The sequence below is a fragment of the Corylus avellana genome, chromosome ca11, assembly GCF_901000735.1.
Source record: "Corylus avellana chromosome ca11, CavTom2PMs-1.0".
Classification (NCBI taxonomy): domain Eukaryota; kingdom Viridiplantae; phylum Streptophyta; class Magnoliopsida; order Fagales; family Betulaceae; genus Corylus; species Corylus avellana.
The window spans coordinates 7,171,057-7,192,513 of record NC_081551.1 but is presented as its reverse complement, the minus strand read 5'-3'; the positions used below and the strand labels follow the sequence as shown (position 1 = coordinate 7,192,513).

At 37.5% G+C, this 21,457-nt stretch overlaps 1 protein-coding gene and 1 pseudogene across 1 annotated transcript; both read left to right on the top strand.

Moving 5' to 3' along the window:
* The first annotated feature begins 5,614 nt into the window (after positions 1 to 5,614).
* On the top strand, positions 5,615 to 17,218 carry LOC132165941 (serine/threonine-protein kinase ATG1t-like; annotated as a pseudogene).
* A 742-nt stretch (positions 17,219 to 17,960) lies between these two features.
* On the top strand, positions 17,961 to 20,756 carry LOC132166370 (G-type lectin S-receptor-like serine/threonine-protein kinase LECRK1). The gene has a single exon (XM_059577174.1). The coding sequence runs from the start codon at positions 18,064 to 18,066 to the stop codon at positions 20,449 to 20,451; it is 2,388 nt and encodes a 795-aa protein (XP_059433157.1). The 5' UTR covers positions 17,961 to 18,063; the 3' UTR covers positions 20,452 to 20,756.
* Positions 20,757 to 21,457: the final 701 nt, after the last annotated feature.

The following is a 21,457-nucleotide window of genomic DNA, read 5'->3' as shown; positions in this document are numbered from 1 at the left end:
GAGAAAACATTTTGTTTGGAAGATAGGCAGTGTAGAATCTTGCCACTTGACCAACTCGTTAGTTGAACCTAGCTCCAAGAAATTCCACCATTTTCCAAAAAAAAAAAAAAAAAAAAAAAAAGGGCATAAAATAAGCTCAGATGATTTCATTTTGCTTCTGTCTGTCCCTAAAGAAAGAATCAGTGATCAAATCATGGCGGAAATAGATGATTACTAAAGGACATGGTAAAAGAAAATGATCAGTCTCAGGGGGAGTGTATCGGATGAGGGAATCTAGGTCCTAACATTATAAGGTTTTACTGTGGTTTGAATCAGACTGCTGGTCTTCCTTTACAAAATGTCTGCCTAGATTTACCTTTCATTGATGAAATCTTAGTTAATGGGAGTATTCACACACTACACCATCACATGAGATCTCTGATAATTGCTTACTTGACCGAATTCATAGAATAAGGTTGTGTCTTGCATATGGTACATTAATGGTGTAAGTGCATATTTTTGACCACTCCGAATTGTTAAGATTTCATAAGAACACTCATGGGTTATTAGATATCTAAACAAGTTCTGTTTGTTTTCTGTTTTTTTTATTAAAAAAAAAAAAAAAATTTAATTAATTATTTTTTTTGTTTTTAGTTTTTTTTTTTATTGTTGCGGTCCGAACACTGTGCTTACATGTCCGGACACGCATACTGCTTTGGTTGTATTGACCATTTTGCTTAAAAACCCTGCATTCCCATTTTTCATAATTCTTTCTCGGCCGAACCATTTTTTCTCTCAATTTTTGTATTTTTTTTTTTTATTTATTTTTTTTTTTTTTTTTTTCTTTCTATGTGATTTCATCTCCATCCAACTAAAGGATCACTCCACGGTATGTTTTTTTTTTTTTTTTCTTTATGTCTTTCAGCTTTTGTGCTCAAATCAAATTTTAGGATGAACATGGTTGGGTATGAATTTGAAACTCCGAATTGCTTGGTTGGTTGATTAGATTTGATCTTTCTTTCTCTCTCACATAATTGTACCAAAATACATTACCTATGATGTATTTAGGACTCGGTTTCTCCTCTTGACATATGTTTGTCCATGCTCACATCTCTATGCCGATCATGTGTTTGATAAAATGCCTCAAAGAATCCAATTTGCATGTTTGCTACATTTCTTTCAATCCCATTGATCTAGTTCACTGTTATTGGTCTTTCAATAGTGATTGGCATGTCCTTAGGCAGGATTTTTTTTTTTCAAATTCATGAATTCTTTTCATCATGATATATTCATTACTTTAGTGTCTATCAACTGTTCGCTAAAATGTCAAAATGAAGTATTGTTGCATCTATCTTCATTTTTCCTCATGCACTCAGTTATGTTTGTTGTGTTCAACTTTCGTAATCTGTTTCTTGTGCATTTGTCTCATTTGTGGGATCAAGCTTCTAGTGATGTGTGATATCAATTTTGCCATTTAATTTTTTTTTTTGGGTATGAATGCAAAAAACCGTTTCGATTCATTCATGACATATTCCAGGCAAATCAATGGACCTCATTGTTTGTTCCTGTGAATGCCTACACTAGGTTAGTTCGGGAATTCTACTACAACATTGATGATATTGACTTGGTTGGTCCCCCGTCATTCAAGACCAAGGTCTCCGGGAAAACGCTCAATATCACTACTGAGCTAATCAGTGAAGTTACTAGGATTCCATTGACTAATGAGAAGCCGCTACCATTTCTGGAAGAAGATCCACAACCTACAAAAGCTGAAAGCATGGCGGTTCTTAATCCAAGTCGGCAGCTTGTATGGGATGAACACCTGAACACAATTCCGATTGGCTATGTACGAGCTCTAGAGCAGCTGCTAACACGGATTGTGCTGCAGAATATTTGGCCAATATCTCGAAATAGTCATGTGACTATCGAACGAGCAATGATGATTTATGGCATCATCAACCGTGTTGAGTTTTGTTTATGCACTGATCTAGTACTGACAATGATCAAGCTTCATGAAGATCATTCTATTGTCTTACTGTATGGCGGTCTCATCACAAAGATCTTGCACTTCACCTTGCCAAAAATAGCTGCCAATGAACATATGGAAGCTCCTGAAGGTTATTTTGGCAAAGCTACTGTGATGAAGTCCAATGCCCAACTTCGGCTTCAAGCTCCAGCTGCTCATGTGCCTCAAATTATTCAAGATCCTCCAGCTGCGTCTTCCTCAGGATCATCAGATGTTTCAAGTCAATTAACTAAAATAATTGACTGACTTCAAACTCAAGGCCAAAGCATTGAAGCCATCAACACTCGCCTGACGAATTTGGAGAAAGATGTGAAGTCTATCAAGGAAAGGTTTTAGCAAGAATAACTTTTTCCTCTTGTTTTGATTTTTTTTCTTTCTGTCAAAAATAATTGTTCTTTTTGTGTTGTCTGGTTCTACTTATTTAAGTTTTCATGGGTTGTTGGTTTGTGTGTTTAAAAACTCAAGAATTTTTTTTGTTTCCTTTTGTCATTCTGAGACAAAAAGGGGGAGTTGATTTGATGTGTCATTTTCATGTAAAAATTGTTTTTGTCCCCGAATGGCCAAAAGGGGGAGTTTGTTGGGTTATGTTTTGGATCATTCGGTTTGCATGTAAAGTTGGTGAAAATGGAGCATCTCAAAAGGTCCAAAAAATCTAATTCAAGAAGGGCTGGTCTGGACATCCAGAAGCCAGGTCCGGACCGCATATCCAGCAACCATGTTTTGAAGGGGAGGTCCGGACCGCCAGAAGCTGGGTCCGGACCCCATATCCAGAACCTTCAATTTTATGAGGAGGTCCGGACCGCCAGAAGCTGGGTCCGGACCCCATTTCCAGAAACGTCATTTTGAAGAGGAGGTCCGGACCGCCAGAAGCTGGGTCCAGACCCCATTTCCAGCAAGCTCATTTTAAATGGGATGTCCGGACACAAGAGTTGGATGTCCGGACATCACTAGGTTACGCATATGTAACCCTAGCCATGTCCGGACACCAACTTATACATGTTCGGACATGGCTGCTAATTTGTTATTTCAATCTCTATTTAAACATGATTTTGCTACATAGAAAGGTACGTATTTTGGAGAGCAAAATTACAGTGCTTAGAGTGAGAGATATTGTTCAAGTTTTATTTGGGAAAAGAAAATACGTGAAGCCAATCGGAGTTCCGGTGAAAGGAAATCGTTTAGAAGAGTTGTGCTAGATGTTCTGGAAAGGGCTACTGAGGTAGAAGTCAAGTGGGTCATTTGTCGTGTGCAAGGAAGAGTCAAAGATTTTGTAATTCTTCTTGTATTCCTTATTCTTCTTATAGTGGATTGATTTCCTGAGTTTGGTTGCCCCGGAGAGGTTTTACATTTAGAGAGTTCTCTAAATGGTTTCCTCTTCGTAACTAATTTTCTGTGTCTTTGATTGCTTATTTCATATCTATATTTGGTTGATCTTTTAACTGTTAGATTAGATCTTTTTCAGTTTAGTCTTTGGGAAACACCTAGACATTTGGATAGGTGTTGTTTGGAGTCGTTTTAGAATTTTCATAGACGATTTCTAATTTTCTCATGTGTCCGCAAAAATTGGCCCATCCCATTATGAGCCTAAAATAAAAGAAAAATGATTATGTTAATCCAGCCAAAAGGAAGTAATACAACAATCTCTTACTTAGATACCATAAGTCATTTAATCACAAAACAAACACAAATAGGAATCCAAAAACATAACCTGGTCTAAATATGTTTGCAAGTGACAAGTTAAGAATACCAATATATAATGTAAGACATGTAACAAGTACTTACAATCATATGATTCAGGCAAATAGAATGCAAGTGTAAGATAAAAATAATAGAAATAGTGATCACTATATATTCACACGAAACCCACTAAGACTAAAACACAATGTCTCACTGAGACTAACACATAATGTTTGGTATCACAACACCAATGCCATAGTTAATACAAATGCGTACACACAAAAAAATATATGACAACATAAAAATACTGATGATATATACAAAAGTACATAACTCCCACTAACTCAATGGAATAAAATATTCTAACAACCCCATATGAGTCACATGCTTTTGAAACACTTGAGGAGCGAAACCTTTGGTTAGTGGGTCCGCCAACATATGTTATATGAGAACATGCACAACACAAATGTGAGATTCAACTAATTTTTTCTTTAACAAACAAATATTTTTATGTCAATATACATGGATTGGAAGGAGCTCCTACTGTTCTAAGAGAAAGAAACTATAGTAGAATTAACACAAAATATCTCTACTGGTATCACAATGACATCTAGAATACCTAACCCTAAGATAAAATTTAGTAATCATGTATTCTGACACATAGCTTCACAATAAGCTATACATTTTGTCTCCGTAGTTGAGAAAGCTTAAAGTATTTGTATGACATATTTCCACAAAGTAGTTTCTCCTACCATCATAAACAGTAAACACACAATTTGGAAAACCAAAATAATCTGCATAACAAGATCATACTACAAAAGAATGTCGGATTACCAACACATTAGCACAAAGTCCTTCATTTTTTTGCAGCTTTTGAGTTATTCAAACTAGTATCACTCAAGTATCTCCCAAATACAATAATAATATAATCATATGACATTATATACATAGTATCACTCATGTTCTTAAAAAAAAAAGCCAAACAAATGAATCCAGAATAACTTTCAAACTAACGTGGCAGACCGTGAGTGGCAGACAAGGGAGAGAGAATTGCATTTTTTTAATTTAAAAACCCTTGCACGTCAGTTTAAAAATTTTTCTTAACTCATTTGTTTGTCTCCATAGCACTTCTCCTACGTAAGTTTACAAATCTAGAGATTGATTGTAAGAGAATATGAGCTAAATATGAAGAATTTATTGACCCCTAACATTTTTCATAATCACTCATATTACATTACAATAATAAAAAAAAAGGGGTTAACTACCTAAAACCTCCATAAGGTTTCACTACTTTATTTTTTTTCTCCCCGCGTTTTGATTTGTATCACATGAGGTACCTGTGGTGTTGATAAAGACCAAATTAGTCATTTCGTCCGTTGACTTAACGGTAATGACACGTGGACCAATTAAATCTTGCCACGTGTCATGAAATTTATTTTTTAATAAAAAAAATTTTTTTTCAAAAAAGAAAAGAAAAGAAAAATATGGGGTGGGGAACCAATTCATATGTGGGTCTTGGGGGTGAAGTTTCCCGGCCACCCCTGGTCTTGGTTCAACCCCTAGTTCCACTAGGGGTGGTTTTGGGCACCCCCAATTTTTCTTGTTTTTTTTCCTGAAAAAATATATTTTTATTAAAAAATAAATTACATGACACGTGGCAAGATTTAATTAATCCACGTGTCATTTCCGTTAAGTTAGCTAAGGACCAATTATGTTTTTATTAAAACCACATGTACTTCCTATAATACAAAAAAACTCAGAAAAAAAATAAAATAGTAAAACCTAAGAGAGTTTTAGGTAGTTAACCCAAAAAAAAAAAAAAAAAAGCATCATTTAAAAGGCATATTTCCAAAGGAGCCCCTGTATTTGGCGACATGCCACGTATAACTAACAACCCATACAGATGGGCGAACACGATACCTTGGATTTACAAACCGTGCCATTGTCGATGAGCTCGAAACGCAAATGGAAACCGAAACTGCACCCAGTAACACCGAACCCGTCAAAGGGGGAGACTATGTTCTAGAATCGAAGCTGGGAGAGGGTTTGTTCTCCACAGTGTGGAAGGCCGAGCACAGGTTGAGCAGGCCAAGTGGTGGCGTTGAAGCAGGTATACCTGTCCAGGCTGAACCGCCACCTCAGGAGCTGCTTGGACTGTGAGCTCAACTTCTTGTCCTCTGTAAACCACCCCAACATCGTCCGCCTTTTCTAATTTTTCCAGGTTCGCGGTATCATTGTCTTTAGCTTCTTCTCAGCTCTCGTCGCATACCCTTTTCGTTTTTTTGTTAAATCTGGGCGTTTCGTCGGTAATTATGTGTTTTTGGCGTTCTGGTGTGATCTTGGTTGGTATTTGTTATGACCCATTTCTTTAATTTTGATTTTTTTTTTTGGCGTGTTTGGCACATCACACTTTGTGATGTTGATAGAGAGCTAGGATTAGTTTTAGGGAAAACCCTGAAATTTCAGCTACAATTGAAATTACAAGCACTTATGTCTAACACAATCCATCTGTTAAAGTATTGATTAAATAATTAAATTTACCTATAATATGAGCTTATACTTTTGAGATAATTGGTAATTTAATATGATATTAGAGCCACATGTCCTACAATTGAAGCTTGACTCTGTCATTTACTCCAATTTCAATTAAATATTCTACTTGTTGGCCTTACATATTAAAATAGAGTTTGAGCCCACATGTTGGGGGAGTGTTAAAGTGTTGATTAAATAGTTAAATTTACCACTTCCTATTAACTTTAGCTTTTGGGACAAGTGGTTATTTAACCTACTTCTAGGTTGGATGCATGGAGTTTCGTTCACAAGCAAGAATGAAACCTAGGAAAGGTGATCTACTTTCTACCAAGGGCCTAGATAAATTGATTGTTCATCATGTACTATGTAGGAAGTTAGTCAGTGGAGACAAAATTTGTTAAATAGGGGTTTATTCCATATACCTCACTCCAAACTGTTGGATCTTCTGCTTGTCTTATGGCTGACGTCCAAATTCCAATGCATGATCTCACGAAGCAGAGCTCTTCTTTGTCACTTAGGAGGCTACCAGAGTCTCCTTAAAACTTCACACTTCAAATTCTAGGGCTGATGATGGATACCCTATAGATTATGAATGTAGAGAGAGGAGCAATATTTTTCTCATGGTCTTATGAGTGCGTTTGCAAAACCAATGTTGAGTTTTTTTAAAACCAACTTAGAATTTCTAATACTAGATTCTGAAGGAGAGAGAAGTTCTAGTAGAGGGAAATTAGACATCTCAAAACTAGTGGAGTCCTTTTAGAGACAACTTAGCCATAAATCAAATAAGTGGGTAGTTTTTCTTGTAACCTTTTCCCGCATTTGATTAGAAAAAAAAAGTGGGTGGTTATCAAATAACCACCTCACCCACTACTTGTTAATCCTTAAAAGATTATCTCAATTTGAATTATAACTCCATTAACCTATGTAGACAATCCATGAGTCAATTTAATTTCCAGCATCACCCGCTCGTCCACATTGAGTGTTTAATTTCCAGCATCTCCCGCTCGTCCACATTGGGTGCCTTGTCCATACGCTACCTCCTTATGATATTTCATCCAATCATCTCTTCATACAGAAAATAAAGCTTGCGACCTCACAAGAAGGCATTGGGTAGGAGTGCTATATTAACGCACTATCTAACTAACATTGCACCTCACTCGTTATATCTCATCCACGCTGCAGACTATTTGATCACACCAGATCAAGGATCTTTGATCCCTTATGAATTTACAACTCAAAAGCAAATATAAACCTTGTACCATCTAATATGCGATTATATAAAAAACAAAATGACATAATTGCTTGGGTTATGAGCCATACAATAAGGTTGTGCTTCAAACTTTCTTCCCTAGACACTCATGTCAATTCATTTAGACAAGACCGTTTTCCTAGAAATGCTTCACAGGATCGTATTAATCATGGTCTTAAGATAACATGCTAAAGTAGTGATATTAAGTATTCACTTCATGACATAGTTCTAGGTTCAAAGGGCATAAATTATACCATTATTTTGGTCCATTAGGGCTCACATAGTGACGGAGCAGGGATTCATCCAAGCACTCCCTTAATTTGTCGTCTATAGCACATATAGTGTAAAATATATGCTGCATCAGAGCTTCCACTCAATTCAGCTTGTCACGCTCAAAAGCCATACAAATCTTAATCTAGTCACAATAAATGTACCCTAACTTCAGTTTCTTAGCACAGTCACATGTCGAGTTAAGAGCATCTTGAGCAGATCTTTCATATGGCTCATAATAGCTAATATAGCTATTGTGATCTATTTTACCCCTCCAGCAGATGTTTCAAAATGAAAAGTTTTGAAAGTTCACTGTAGCATCTTTAACCATTTTTTTATTCTTCTTTCTCCCTCTCTGTCTCTCTCTCCCTCCTCGACCTCTTTAGCAGTAGCCCTCCAAGGTGGTGTTTGGCAAATGGGTTGGCCTAGACATTATAGTTGATGTAGATTGATATGAAAAAAAAGTAAGAATGTTTGGTATAAAAAAAATAAAAAAGTGGTATGAAAAAGTAAAAAAGTTTTGTTTTGTAGTGATTTTTTTATTTGAATAATAATAAAAAGTGAATGATTTGATATAAAAAGTGAAAAAGTTGGAATGTTTTGATGTTGATTTTTTTGGGAAATGGTGATGAACAGTGTTTGGGCCAACCCCATCCCCTTTACCAAACAAAGCCCAAGTTACTACTAATCCATTATTAAGTAAGCATTCCACCTTCCCCATTGTTTCTTTCTTGCATTCTTCGACAAACACACACGCTAGCTTTCTCTCTTTGGCTATGCTGGGTTACACTAAACATCATGGGTGGTTGTTTCAGCAAGAAGAAAGGGTATTCCTTTGCTTCATTTTCTTCTTTTTCTGTTGCTGCTGTTTCTTCAACACCAAAGGCAGATCGAAACATTTCCCATGTTAGTGAGAGAGTAGAATAGAGAAGGAAAAAAAAAAATTTCCCATTTGCCATGTCTTAGAGAGAGAAGAAAAAAATAAAAAAATAATTGAAAAATACTATTTAAATAAAATAGAGAGTAGAATAGAGAATTTGTTGGAGTGTCTATAGAAAAACAGTAGTTAAAGTAAAAATTTGTAGCTTTTCAGTAGCTATTTTGACTACTATTGCTAGAGAAGCTCTCAGATCTCACATTTTGCTTTATTCAGGCTTCATGAAGTTATGTAAAGACTTCATGTGCGACATTCTTGGAATTTATCTTAGCCAAGCTAAGGCGACATACTTGGAATTTATCTTGCACGCTACTGAAGTGCCAAGATAATTACTTTCTTACTTTCTAACCGCCAAAATAATCGTCTTGTCTCATCCCACTCGCTATCGTTAGGGTGATCATCCATATGAGTGGATTGATCTTAGCCTAGTGACACGTTAAATATGTGTGCTCTACATGTAGTATCAACCAAATCACAATATGAAGCAAAATGAACATTTCATTAATGCAAAAGATACTAATAATTGCAAATGTCCAATAAGGTATCCTCAAAACAACACAGATTAAGTCCTACAAAGTTCCAAAATCCAGATATGAGTCTAGAAGACACTTCCAGCAGTAGCCATGGTAGGAAGATTCGCTACTTTCCTGCTAGTGAAGATATGTTGTAGGATCATCTATCCTTGTGCAACATCACAAATGTAGTGAAACCAAATGTCTATGTGTTTGGTTCTGCGATGGTATATGGGATCCTTGGCATATGTCAAAGCTGCCATACTATCATGAGCTGCTGTCCACACAAAAAAACTCACTCTCAAAGGGACTTTAACTTTCCAAACACTCCTCCAAGGAAAAGAAGAACGCCCGGAAGTAGATAACTCATGAAAAAATGAACGCACCTCAAATTTCTTCTTGATATTTAACTAGATGATATCAAGAAGAAAAATTGTTGCCCATTTAACTAGATGGAATTTAAACTCCTCCTTGATATCTCCTCATAAAAAAATCTCTTTGCAGTTTCTCAATCCTTTTCGCCACACTTGAAGGATTAGGAAACACAGATATAATAAGTGGGTAAATTGGACGAAGTACTTTTGATCAACGTCAACCTCCCTCCCTTAGACAAATATAGCCTCTTCCACCCCAATCCCCACCAACCGCCTTTCCATTTTTTCTACAATACCATTCCATATAGTAACTGACTTGTATGGTGCTCCCAAAGGAAGTCCCAGATATTTCATTGGTAACACAAACACCCTACATCCAAATATACCAGCCAACCTTTCTACATCATCCATCTTGCCAATAGGAATGATCTTGGACTTCGACAAATTAATCTTCAACCCCGAGATCGCTTTGAAACACGCAAAAAGACATCTCAAATTACGAAGATGTTTACCATTATCCTCGCAAAAAATTAAAGTATCATCTGCAAATAATAAGTGTGACAACCATTCCTGTAGTCTGTCTCGAGCCCACTGTAAAACCATCCAAAAGACCCCTATCCACTATGGCCGCTGACATCATCCTACTTGGAGGCTGCATAACCACTACAAAAAGTAAAGGTGATAATGGATCCCCTCTTCTTAAACCCTGAGTAGTACTAAAAAAACCAGATGGGGGCTCCATTTATTAAAACAGAATAGTGAACCGTAAAAATACAAAAAAACTATCCATGCTCTCTATTTCTCCCCAAACTCCCTCCTTTCCAACAAGAATAACAAGAACTCCCACTTCACATGATCATATCCCTTTTTGAGGTCCAATTTGCATATTAAACTTGGTACTCCTGATCTGAGTTGACTATCAATACACTCATTTGCAATCAGAACAGAATCTAGAATTTGTCTCCTGTTGATAAGTGCATTTTGTGAATTTGATATGATCTTCTCCAACACTTGTTTCAATCTGTTCGCTAGCACCTTAGAAATTATTTTGTATACTGCACCAACTAGGCTGATAGGATGAAAATCCTTAATATTTACCGCCCCAAACTTTTTTTGGTATAAGAGAGATGAAAGTAGCGTTAATACTTTTCTCAAACCGCCCTTTACAATGAAATTCTCTAAAAACTGACATTATATCCTTTTTCAAAATCTCCCAAAATGTTTGAAAAAAAACCCTAAGAAAATCCATCAGGCCCCAGGGCTTTATCTCCATTCAGATATTTAACCACCTTCAAAACCTCACTCTCCTCAAAGTCTCTTTCCAACCAAGAACCCTCCTCTTCACCAATGGCTTGAAAAGAGAGTCCATTCATCTTTGGCCTCCAACTATACTGTTCTAAATACAGTTGCATATAAAACTGTACTATATGCTCCCTTATCTCTGTAGAATCTGACAATAAGGACCCATTAACAAGTAAAGAATCGACAGTATTATTTCTTCTATCTGAGTTCGCCACCCTGTGAAAAGCTTAGTGTTCTTATCTCCCTTTTTCAACCAAAGACCCCGAGATTTCTGTCTCCAGCTCACTTTTTCACATAGAAGCAACCTCAACAACTCCCTAGCAAAATCCTCATTCCTCACCTTTTCCTCCTCAGCCAATACTCTCCCTTCTCCAATGACATCTAGCTCTCGAATACCTCCAATAAAGCCTTTTTTGGCTCCCCTACACCTTCAAAAATTTCTTCATTCCATTTTCTCAAATCACCTTTCAAAGCTTTCAGTTTGCATGCAAACACATAACTGGGACAGCCCTCAAACTGATAATTCTGCCACCATAATTTCACTTGATCCGCAAAGCCCTCAGATCTCAGCCACATGTTTTCGAATTTGAAATTCCCACCACTTCTTTTCAATACCCCACAATCTAGCAATAAAGGAAAATGATCTGACAAAACACGAGGGAGTCTCCTTTGAACTACATCAGGAAACTGTCCCTCTCAATCAGGAGAGAGTAAAAATCTATCAATTCTTGGCCAACATTGATCTTCCCAATTGTTGGACCAAGTGAACTTACCACCCACAAGAAGAATCTCCATGAGCCCCTGTTCAAAGATGAAGTCTAAAAACTCCCTCATAGCTGAAGAACAACTGGTATCTCCTGATCTCTTATTTTATATAGAATGGCATTAAAATCTCCTCGATTGCACCATGGCTTTTCCCACTAACTCATAATTCCACCCAATTCATCCCCAAGTAATTTCCTGTCAGTCATTATTAGGACCATACATGCCCGCAAATGCCTGTTCAAACTTATCATTTACAGACCGAAAAGAACACAACAATAAATCTCCTCACACCATCCTCCACCTTTTCTACCACTCTTCTATCCCACATGAATAAAATTCCTCTAGAGGTCCCACTCGACCCTAAATAACACCAATCCTCATGAACACTGCCCCACAAACTTCTTACCACCTCCCTATAATGAATTCTAGTTTGTTTTCCTGCAGACAAACAATATTTTCCTTCCACTCCTTAATAATGCCCTTAATCTTCATCCTCTTCTCCTCCTTATTCAGCCCTTTCACATTCCAAGATAAAATCTTAGGCTTCATTAATCATACGGAGTCCCCTCCCCTTTCCTTTATCTCTGTTATACGGGCTTCCCTTTACATCATAATTGATGCGCTTTAATTCTCTTTTTCCTTTGGTATCCAACTTAGCGAAAAGTTCAGATGTGCTAACCATACTACTCGTATTCTGGTTTGCTTCAATAACAGGGCCCACATCTGCTCCTCATACCCCTCATATGACAATCCCACAATCCCACAATAGTCTTGTGTACATGTCTGTTTATTTATTTTGTGTGTGAATGAGCTTCTGCTATTTTAAATTCTAACAAATTGATAGTAGAGGTTCTGCTGTTACACACATGCAAATTTCTGCTCATGCTTGTCTTGGCACTTATTTAATTGTTCTTGCCTTTTCCTTTGCTCGAGAGTCTAGTGCTTTCACGACTATTTTATTAAAAGAAAAAAAAAAGCAATAACTCAATTCTTTTGAACTTAAGATGCCACATGCACTTGGTTATATACACAACAATTTCTTGGCCTACTTGTCGTGAAGGGTGATCTATTTCAGATGTTTGGTTTATCCCACTTGACGGTTCTCTCTGTCCCTAGGGTGATCTATTCCAGATGTTTGGTTTATCCCACTTGACGGTTCTCTCTGTCCCTATCACATTAAAACTAGTTTATTGCTTGTTGACTCCATTGTGGTTTTCATGAGGCCCAACGCTTGCCACATCACTTGATTATATACACAACAATTTCTTGGCCTACTTGTCTTGATGGGTGATCTAGTTAAGATGTTTGGTTTAACCCACTTGACTGTTTGCTGCCCCTATCACATTAAAACTAGTTTATTGCTCGTTGACTCCATTGTGGTATTCATGAGGCCCAACGCTTGCCACATATTCTTTGCAGTCACTTTTGGAAATGGACCCCTTTTTTTTTCTTCTTCTTTTCTCTTTACCGAAGGTCCAAAACCTAAGATGTTTGCCATAACCAACCTTGGTTTTGATATGTGGAAGAGAAGGCAAGGGGTCATATTCAAGAAGAATTGTGAGACCCATTCGTTGGTGGGTTAGTTCACCCATTGCAGTGCCTGGGGACAGAAGGCCATAGAAATTTCCTGAGCACCATCTGAGTGTTGTTAACCTTTCAATAAAATGTATAGTCCTCATTTGTACAAGCAACTAAATGAGCTTCATTTTTGGCTTTCTGCATTCTGTTACCTTTTCTAATTGTTTTCCAATGAGTTTTTCAAAGTGACACAGACATCATATGCACGTCGATTGGTCTGGATCCCTCTTCTTCCCTCCCCAATCCCACCTCTGGCTTTGACTAGAGATTTGTCCTCTTTAAATAATTGATCAAGATTTTATAAAGTAAATTAATCTTTTTCCCAATCCAAGCCAAGATTTTAGAACTAAATGGAATATTATCTGATCTAGATTATAAGTGCACCTGTAACTGCATGGAATGGGTGCAAGCGAATTGCTTTAATAGTGAGATATAGTTTAAAAAATAAAATAAAAAAATTAAAGTTACAGTTCTTTTTGAAACGACTAGTTTCATTAATTATGCAAGTTTTCTGTGATGATTGAGAACCTCCACTGTCCAATTACTGAATTGAAGAAAATAGGCCAATACCCTTGAAGGGGATCTCTGGTCGTTGTATTAAGAATCCTAGTGTGCGTAGTTTACTAAATTGGCCCAAGCATCTTGTGTGGTAGCGAACCTAGAGAAACTACATTGTTTTTTTTTGTTTTGTAATGAATCAGAACATTGTCAGTCACGGTGTGTGGAGCAGGTATTAAAGTAAGAGTATAAGCTCATTGCATACTCTTAAGTCAAAGAATCTAGAATATTTTTTTTACACAGAAAACTAAAAACAATTTCTTGTATGCTCTCTTTTGTTTCATCCTCAGGCTGAAGGTAGTATTTTCCTTGTCCTGGAATTTTGTGCTGGCGGAAATCTTGCTTCATTTATTCGACTCCATAGGAGAGTTCAAAAACAGATAGCCAGAGGATTTATGCAGCAGCTCGGTAACTCCTTTGCTTTCTTAGCAATAGCTGGGCTTCATAGTTGCTGCTATTGCTTCCATGCTTTGCATTAGATGAACATAATGCATTTTGCATTTGACCTCTTTGATGCAGGAGCTGCTCTGGAAGTACTGAATTCTCACCACATCATTCACAGGGACTTGAAACCAGAGGTAAGAAATTTGGTCATAGGCAAGTAGATGGTAACAGGGAGATGAGAGCTTATGGTTCTATTCTGCATTTTTTAACCTACTTAGTAGGTGTTCTGTTACCAAGTCTACCTGTATTGTTTTTCTTTAAGTGAGTTCCTTTTTTTCTTGTTTTCCATATTAATACAGCATGCAGCTTCTCTCTGATTAGCAACCATCCAGTCTGGCAATTAGTTAGTTCGTACCATATGATGCTATAAGATCGTGATGATCCCTCATCTAAAGTGAAAAGATGACATAAAATTTTAGTCCTATGTTGTTCACTGAAGGATCATTTTTTATAGACTTCACCGATGGGTTGCCACTTTGAAAGTTAAAACTTAAAAAGTGAACTTCCATACTAAAGGCGATTTCTAAATGTTCAGATGTTGCATGGGGGAAATTCTAACTTTTGTATGATGTTGTGAATTTCAAAAGTTAGTAATTTTTGTAGGCATGTTTGTGTTTGTCTGACCTTGCGATAATTTCTGGACAAAAGGGAAAGATAAAGAAAAGGAACAAAACTTGCTAAAATTAACTAATATTACAGTCTAATAGGTAGCTGCAGAAGCAAAGTTATGCTATGAATTTCTTTTTATGTTTGTACTTTGCTTAGAAAAAAATTACTTTTGTGTTGCTAAAATTTTCAATTTCACGAGATCAGAGTTCCTTTTAATTTTCTTATCATGGTGATTCCAACGGCACAGAATATTCTTCTCTCTGTCCCCAAGGATGATGCAGTCCTAAAGATATCTGATTTTGGACTTTCAAGGTAAAATCATAGCAGAAGGGCAGTAATGCAGCTTCCCATAATTTATACTTTTCTTATTATGAAACATTTGTTGAATTTCTAAGTTATTCCCGGCATTAATTTTTCATATTGTTGACAGATCTGTACATCCAAGTGATTATGCTGGGACAGTTTGTGGAACCCCATTATACATGGCTCCAGAAGTTCTTCAATTCCAAAGATATGATGAAAAAGTAAGATCATTGCTAAATCTCATCCTTTTGTTCTGAACTGGGAATAACTTAGATTTGGGGCTTTGCTATAGGTTGACATGTGGAGTGTTGGTGCAATTCTTTTTGAGCTTCTGAATGGCTATCCACCTTTTCGTGGTAGGACTAACGTTCAGGTATCACCATGGTCCTAAATTAAGGGTCCTTCAGATGTACGGGGTACAATCACCATTAAAAGTTTTGTTTCCCTCAGCTGCTACAGAACATCAAGACGTGCAAATGTCTTCCATTTTCTCAGTTATTCCTTCCGGGTTTGCATCCCGACTGTGTTGATATCTGTTCAAGGCTACTGTCTTTAAATCCAGGTTTAGCATATTGTCTTAACTGAAAATATTTATTTGTTATACCTCCTCCCAGAAAAATTATATATTGTTTTACTCTTGAGTCATCTCTTAGACTTGTACCTTATATATTCCTGTAATGTTGCAGCGGACCGCCTGTCCTTCAATGAATTTTATCGGCATATTTTTTTGAGAAGAAAAGGAGTGGCAACTTAAATATCAACTCTTGGGAACTCCTATGCGGGATATTCCTTGTGGGACACTCTCCTTGTAAGTAAAGCTGGACATTGTGAAAATCATTCAAATGAAGTGTCAATTATTTTGCCTTTCCGGTACCTCAGCTTTAATGTCTCTCACCTCCTTTCCATAGCTAACAGTGTAAACTGCAACCAAGAATTATCTCTGATCATTCCCTGCTGCTCTTGCCTGTATTATTGACCCCAATCAGGCTGTGAGCCTAGTCTTTCTTCTTGGTTTTCTATTGCATGTGAGCAAGAAATTTTGAATTAGTGGAAATCAAAATATAACCGAAGTGGCCTTGGCCATTGTTTTATCCGATATGATGATTCATCTTTATGTTTTCACCATCTTCAATCTGCCATATGAAAGAAAGAGTGTCTTAGCTACTGTTACCTGTTAGAGCATTGTTTCATTGCAAAGTACAGTGATTTGCTTATCTGAATTTTCTGTCTGATGATATACTTCTGTAGCATATTTTGTTTTAGCTGCACCTGTTACTAATGCATCTGTTTCACATACCCGTGTGGATCATTTTCCTCTTAAATGTCAAAACAAATGAGGACATAAAGAAAGGAGAGTACCTCATATGCAAAGCCCCCTTTTTTGTTTTTTTGATGGGTGGGGGTGGGGTATGATAATCCATTTGAGAAGCCAAACAAACATATATAATTTATCGTAAAAGATCTTCCTCACTCCATCTAGAAAGAAGAAAAATAACTGTTTGAAAAAAATTGGACCAGCAGATCATCAAAAATCAGTTCACTACAAAAGAAAGCATCCTCAATTTCCCTGCTTTACTAATGATATTGTACTTTCGATCACATTGTCACGTTGTCTATAGACTATATCGATACATGAAGATGTCTTGATAGACATTTTCTTCTAGGTGCTTGACATGGAGTATCAAATTGTGTAGATTCTGTTCTCCTTGTGATATTTGATAACTATGTTTTATGACATATATGCTTGGAATAATATATTAGGCTTACAGTTTTGCCTAGGTGGCTACTTCAATGACGCTGGACAGGCGTAGTATTCACTTGTTAGCCTGTTGGTGGTGATGTGGATAAGCTAGTGGACGAGGCAGAAATATAATCGTCAAGAGACTTTGGATGAAGATGGTATCGCCCTCTTCTTCTCCTGGATCGATAACATCCATCTGGAGAAAAATCATTGTCTTGTATCTAAATATAAACCGACCATTTTGATTGGATAGAGTTTCTTTGAAGCTGAGTCGAAAGAATTCCTTTCAACCCAATGTATTAGACTGATATCTATTCACAATTCTAACATAAATTTTTAATGAAGTATATAATTTTCACATACATTTTTTGGACACACGTTAGTTTAATATATTGAAGTGGAGGAAAACTTTGTATGAACCAATGCACGTCCTAAATATAAGGAAAATCTAAAAAAAAAAAAAAATACTCATTTGGAGCAGATTTTTCTTCCTTTCACCAAACCGAGGGTGAGCTACAAGTGCCGCCCTTATCGTTAAGTTATTATAAAAAAAAAAATCTCTTTCCTCTGTTTTTCTCCCTAACAATCTTACCAAAGGCAAAGAATAGGAATAGGAATGACAAAAGATGATCCGGTATTGATTTCAGATCTAAATCACCGTCAAGATCGGTTCTAAATAAGCTACAAAGAAAAAGGGGTATTTTATGTGTCATATATAAAGTACCAAAGCACTGGGATGAAATCCCACTCTCAAAAGATATATATATATATATTGCACTCAATAGATACAAAGCTTTTTCTAAATATAAAAAAGAAAAAAAAATTCCATAGGTAAATCATGTTTTTATTCACGATATCAGATTGACGAGGCAAGGGATAGGAAGCCAATTCACTATTAATTATGTCTTAAGTTTTAGCCCTGAGCTCAAATAGCTAAATAGCAAATGAGCTCAGGTAGAAAAATAGTTAAATAGCCAAGTTGCACGTGGAACACAGCCTCCGCGACACCCAGGCTAATTGTGTGGTTCCACTCTTAAAGGGGAACTTGCAGTCAACGGAGAAACAAATGTGTGAATCCGTCCAAAGCGATGAAAAAAATATTTCTACGTTTGTATAAGAAAGAAAAAGAAAAGACTCTGTTTTGATCTCTCTTACCATTTAGTTGAATACAGAAAACATACTACCATTTTCTTTTACCCCCCGTCCAATGGCTCCCAGATCCATTGTTTTCTTCCTTCTGTTGATGTCCTTTGCAGGTGGAAGAGCTCAATCAAAGCAATCTGGCCGTATAAACCCGGGCACTTCACTCTCTCCCACTAATCAACGGTACTATTCATGGGTTTCTCCTGCTGGGCGATTTGCATTTGGGTTCTACCAGCAAGGCAGTGGCTTTGCGGTAGGAATTTGGTTCGTCGGTAAAGACAAGACAAAAGTGGTGTCAGTGGTGTGGACGGCAAATCGTGATGATCCACCGATCTCCTCAAATGCAACGCTGGATTTTACAACGGAGGGTATGCTTCTTTTGAGAAGTGAGCGAGGACAACAGAATCTCATTGCGAATGCAATATGTTCTGTTTCCTATGCCGCCATGCTCGACTCAGGCAATTTTGTGCTTTATGACAATGGTTCCAACATAGTTTGGCAGAGTTTTGATCATCCTACCGACACCATTTTAGGAGGTCAGACTTTGTTCGCCGGAGGTCAACTCTTCTCCAGCTTAACCAGGACTGACCACTCAACCGGATCACGGTTTCATCTCAGGATGCAAGATGATGGAAACCTTGTTTTATACCCAGAAAACACCGGAGACACCTCAGGAGATGCTTACTGGAGCACAGACACTGTCGGTCATGGTTCCAAGTTTCACCTTTATCTCAATAATACAGGCACTCTGCTCATCATCAACGGCACTATTTCAGACACAGTTTATACCTTGTATGAAAATAGAGCATCTTCGGCCCCCAACAATAATATAATTTATCGCTCAACTCTTGATTCTGATGGAAATCTCCGTCTCTATTCTCATGCCTATAATGAAAGTGGCGACTTCAATGTATCAACTTTATGGCAAGCGTTCACAGATCCATGTGCTGTGAAAGTTTCGTGTGGTTTCAACAGCTATTGCACATTCAACGACAACCAGCCATACTGTGTTTGTCTTCCTGGGACTGATTTTGTATATCCGAATGACAGGTCTCTTGGCTGTGAGAGAAACTTTTCGGAAGCAGTATGTACAGGTGGAAAAGAAAATGAAGCCTTATATCGCATCCAAACCATGAAGAATATGAAGTGGGGAGATCGTCCTTATGTTGAGGCACCAATGTCAACAAAGGAAGAATGCAGCAGGTCTTGTTTGGAAGATTGCAATTGTGGGGCGGCACTATTCGAGAGTAAGTCTTGCAAGAAACAAAGTCTTCCGCTCAGATATGTAAGAAGAGCTACAAATTTGGAGACCACGGCAATTTTTAAGGCTGGTATAACAAGCCTTAAGAATAGCAACGAAACTGATAACCAAGAGATGCCACTTGAGGACGTACGCAAAACAGCAATAGTGCAAATTCTTCTTGTGACTTTAGGCTTTACTGCATTGTCATGCGTTGCCCTTGGAATCTGTGGCATTTACGTTTTCAAAAGTCGAGTTTTAAGGTACCAAAGGCTATTAGAAAATGGAAACCTGGGCCTGAATGAGGAGGTCACATTGAGATTATTTTCATATAATGAGCTCAAAAGAGCTACAAATGGCTTCAAAGAAGAGTTAGGTAAGGGCTCCTTCGGAGCAGTTTACAAAGGGGTACTTTTCAAAGGTAGAAGACTTGTTGCAGTAAAGAGACTAGAGAAATTAGTTGAAGAAGGTGAAAGGGAGTTCCAGGCAGAGATGCGAGCAATTGGGAGAACCCACCATAAGAACTTAGTTCGATTGCTGGGTTACTGCACCGAGGGCTCTAAAAGGCTTTTGGTTTACGAGTACATGAGCAATGGTTCCCTTTCGGATCTTCTTTTTAGAGCTGAGAGACGTCCAGACTGGGATGAGAGAGTGAGAATAGCACGAGATGTTGCAAGAGGAATCCTCTATCTACACGAAGAGTGTGAGGCCCCAATTATCCATTGTGATATAAAGCCTCAAAACATTCTAATGGATGATTTTTGGACCGCTAAAATTTCTGACTTTGGGTTGGCAAAATTTTTAATGCCGGATCAAACTCGGACCTTCACAGGGATTCGAGGGACAAGAGGTTACTTAGCACCTGAATGGTATAAGAACAACCCAATATCAGTGAGGGCAGACGTTTACAGCTATGGAATAGTGCTCTTGGAAATTTTGTGTTGCAGAAGGAACATAGAGATTAACATATCAAACGAAGACGAGATGATTCTTTCTACTTGGATCTATAAATGCTTCATTGGTAGAGAGTTGGACAAGATTGTGCGTGGAGAAGAAGTAGATAAGGCCACCTTGGAGAATATGGTTAAGGTTGCACTCTGGTGTATTCAAGATGAACCAGCTCTTCGTCCTTCCATGAAAAGTGTCCTCTTGATGTTAGAAGGGATTACTGAGATATCTAATCCTCCATGTCCAGCTCCTACGTCCATGTAAACTTTCTCCTAGAAGAAAAAATTATATTTGATTTCATGTAGTTTTTATTTGTTTTATATGTTAGCCCTCTTACTAAGTCAATTGTTACAATCCTCTACGTGTTAGTATCCCTGCCTACCTCTTTCAGATTACTGGGAGTAGCATTGTGTTAGTCTTGATATTTATGTAAGAGTTCTAATCCTAGTTGAGTGGGACCTTAAAGTCCTAATCTTAGTTAGGTAAGAGTCCAAATCCGGGTGGGACGATAAGTCCTAATCCTTGTGTCTAAGTCAATGTTGTAAGTTCTATTTAAGTGCAGTACTGGAATGAAGTATGGTTAGAGATCAAGGCTGCATTTTGAGGTGTTGAAGTCCCTCGTAAAACCTCTATCTTTTTTCTTTACGATAACCATATAGGATAATTACGTAGGACCAATCTTACCAACTTTCTAGTCCATCGCACTACAAAAATTCTCCAATTCAATGACTCAAAGATAATGACGTTCTTGGCCCAAAAAATGTCATTATTAAGCTAGTGAAGTTCAAATACCGACTTTTTCAAAATGACAAAAAGTGCATAAACTGGAATTTGGGGTAATGTTGTTTAAACAGTAAAAACAGCATTAAATAGCTACATTTTGTGCAAAACGGCACCTTTTAGAAGGTGATGTGTGGTCCCTAAAGGGTAGCTCAATCGGTTGTGAACCACGCTTCATAAAGCAGAGGTCACTAGTTTGAATCCGTCCTTCACCTTTTCTTGTGTGGACATGTCAAAAAAAAAATGTGATGTGTGAACAGTGCATGTCACCTTCTAAAAGGTGCAGTTTTCATTACGCATCACCTTTGAGAAGGTGACATGTGAACAGTGCACGCCACCTTCTAGAAGGTGACGTTTTCACTATTAAAACGTCGCTACCCTTTAAAAAATTTAAAAAAATAATAATTTTTACCAAATATATATATACACAGACGGAGGGAGGGGGGGACCGGCTGGGGCCATGGTTCCCCCCCCACTTTCTCAAAAAAGA

Coding starts and splice junctions, on each gene's coding strand:
- LOC132166370 (XM_059577174.1), top strand. CDS start 18,064: ATGGCTCCCAGATCCATTGTTTTCTTCCTTCTGTTGATGTCCTTTGCA.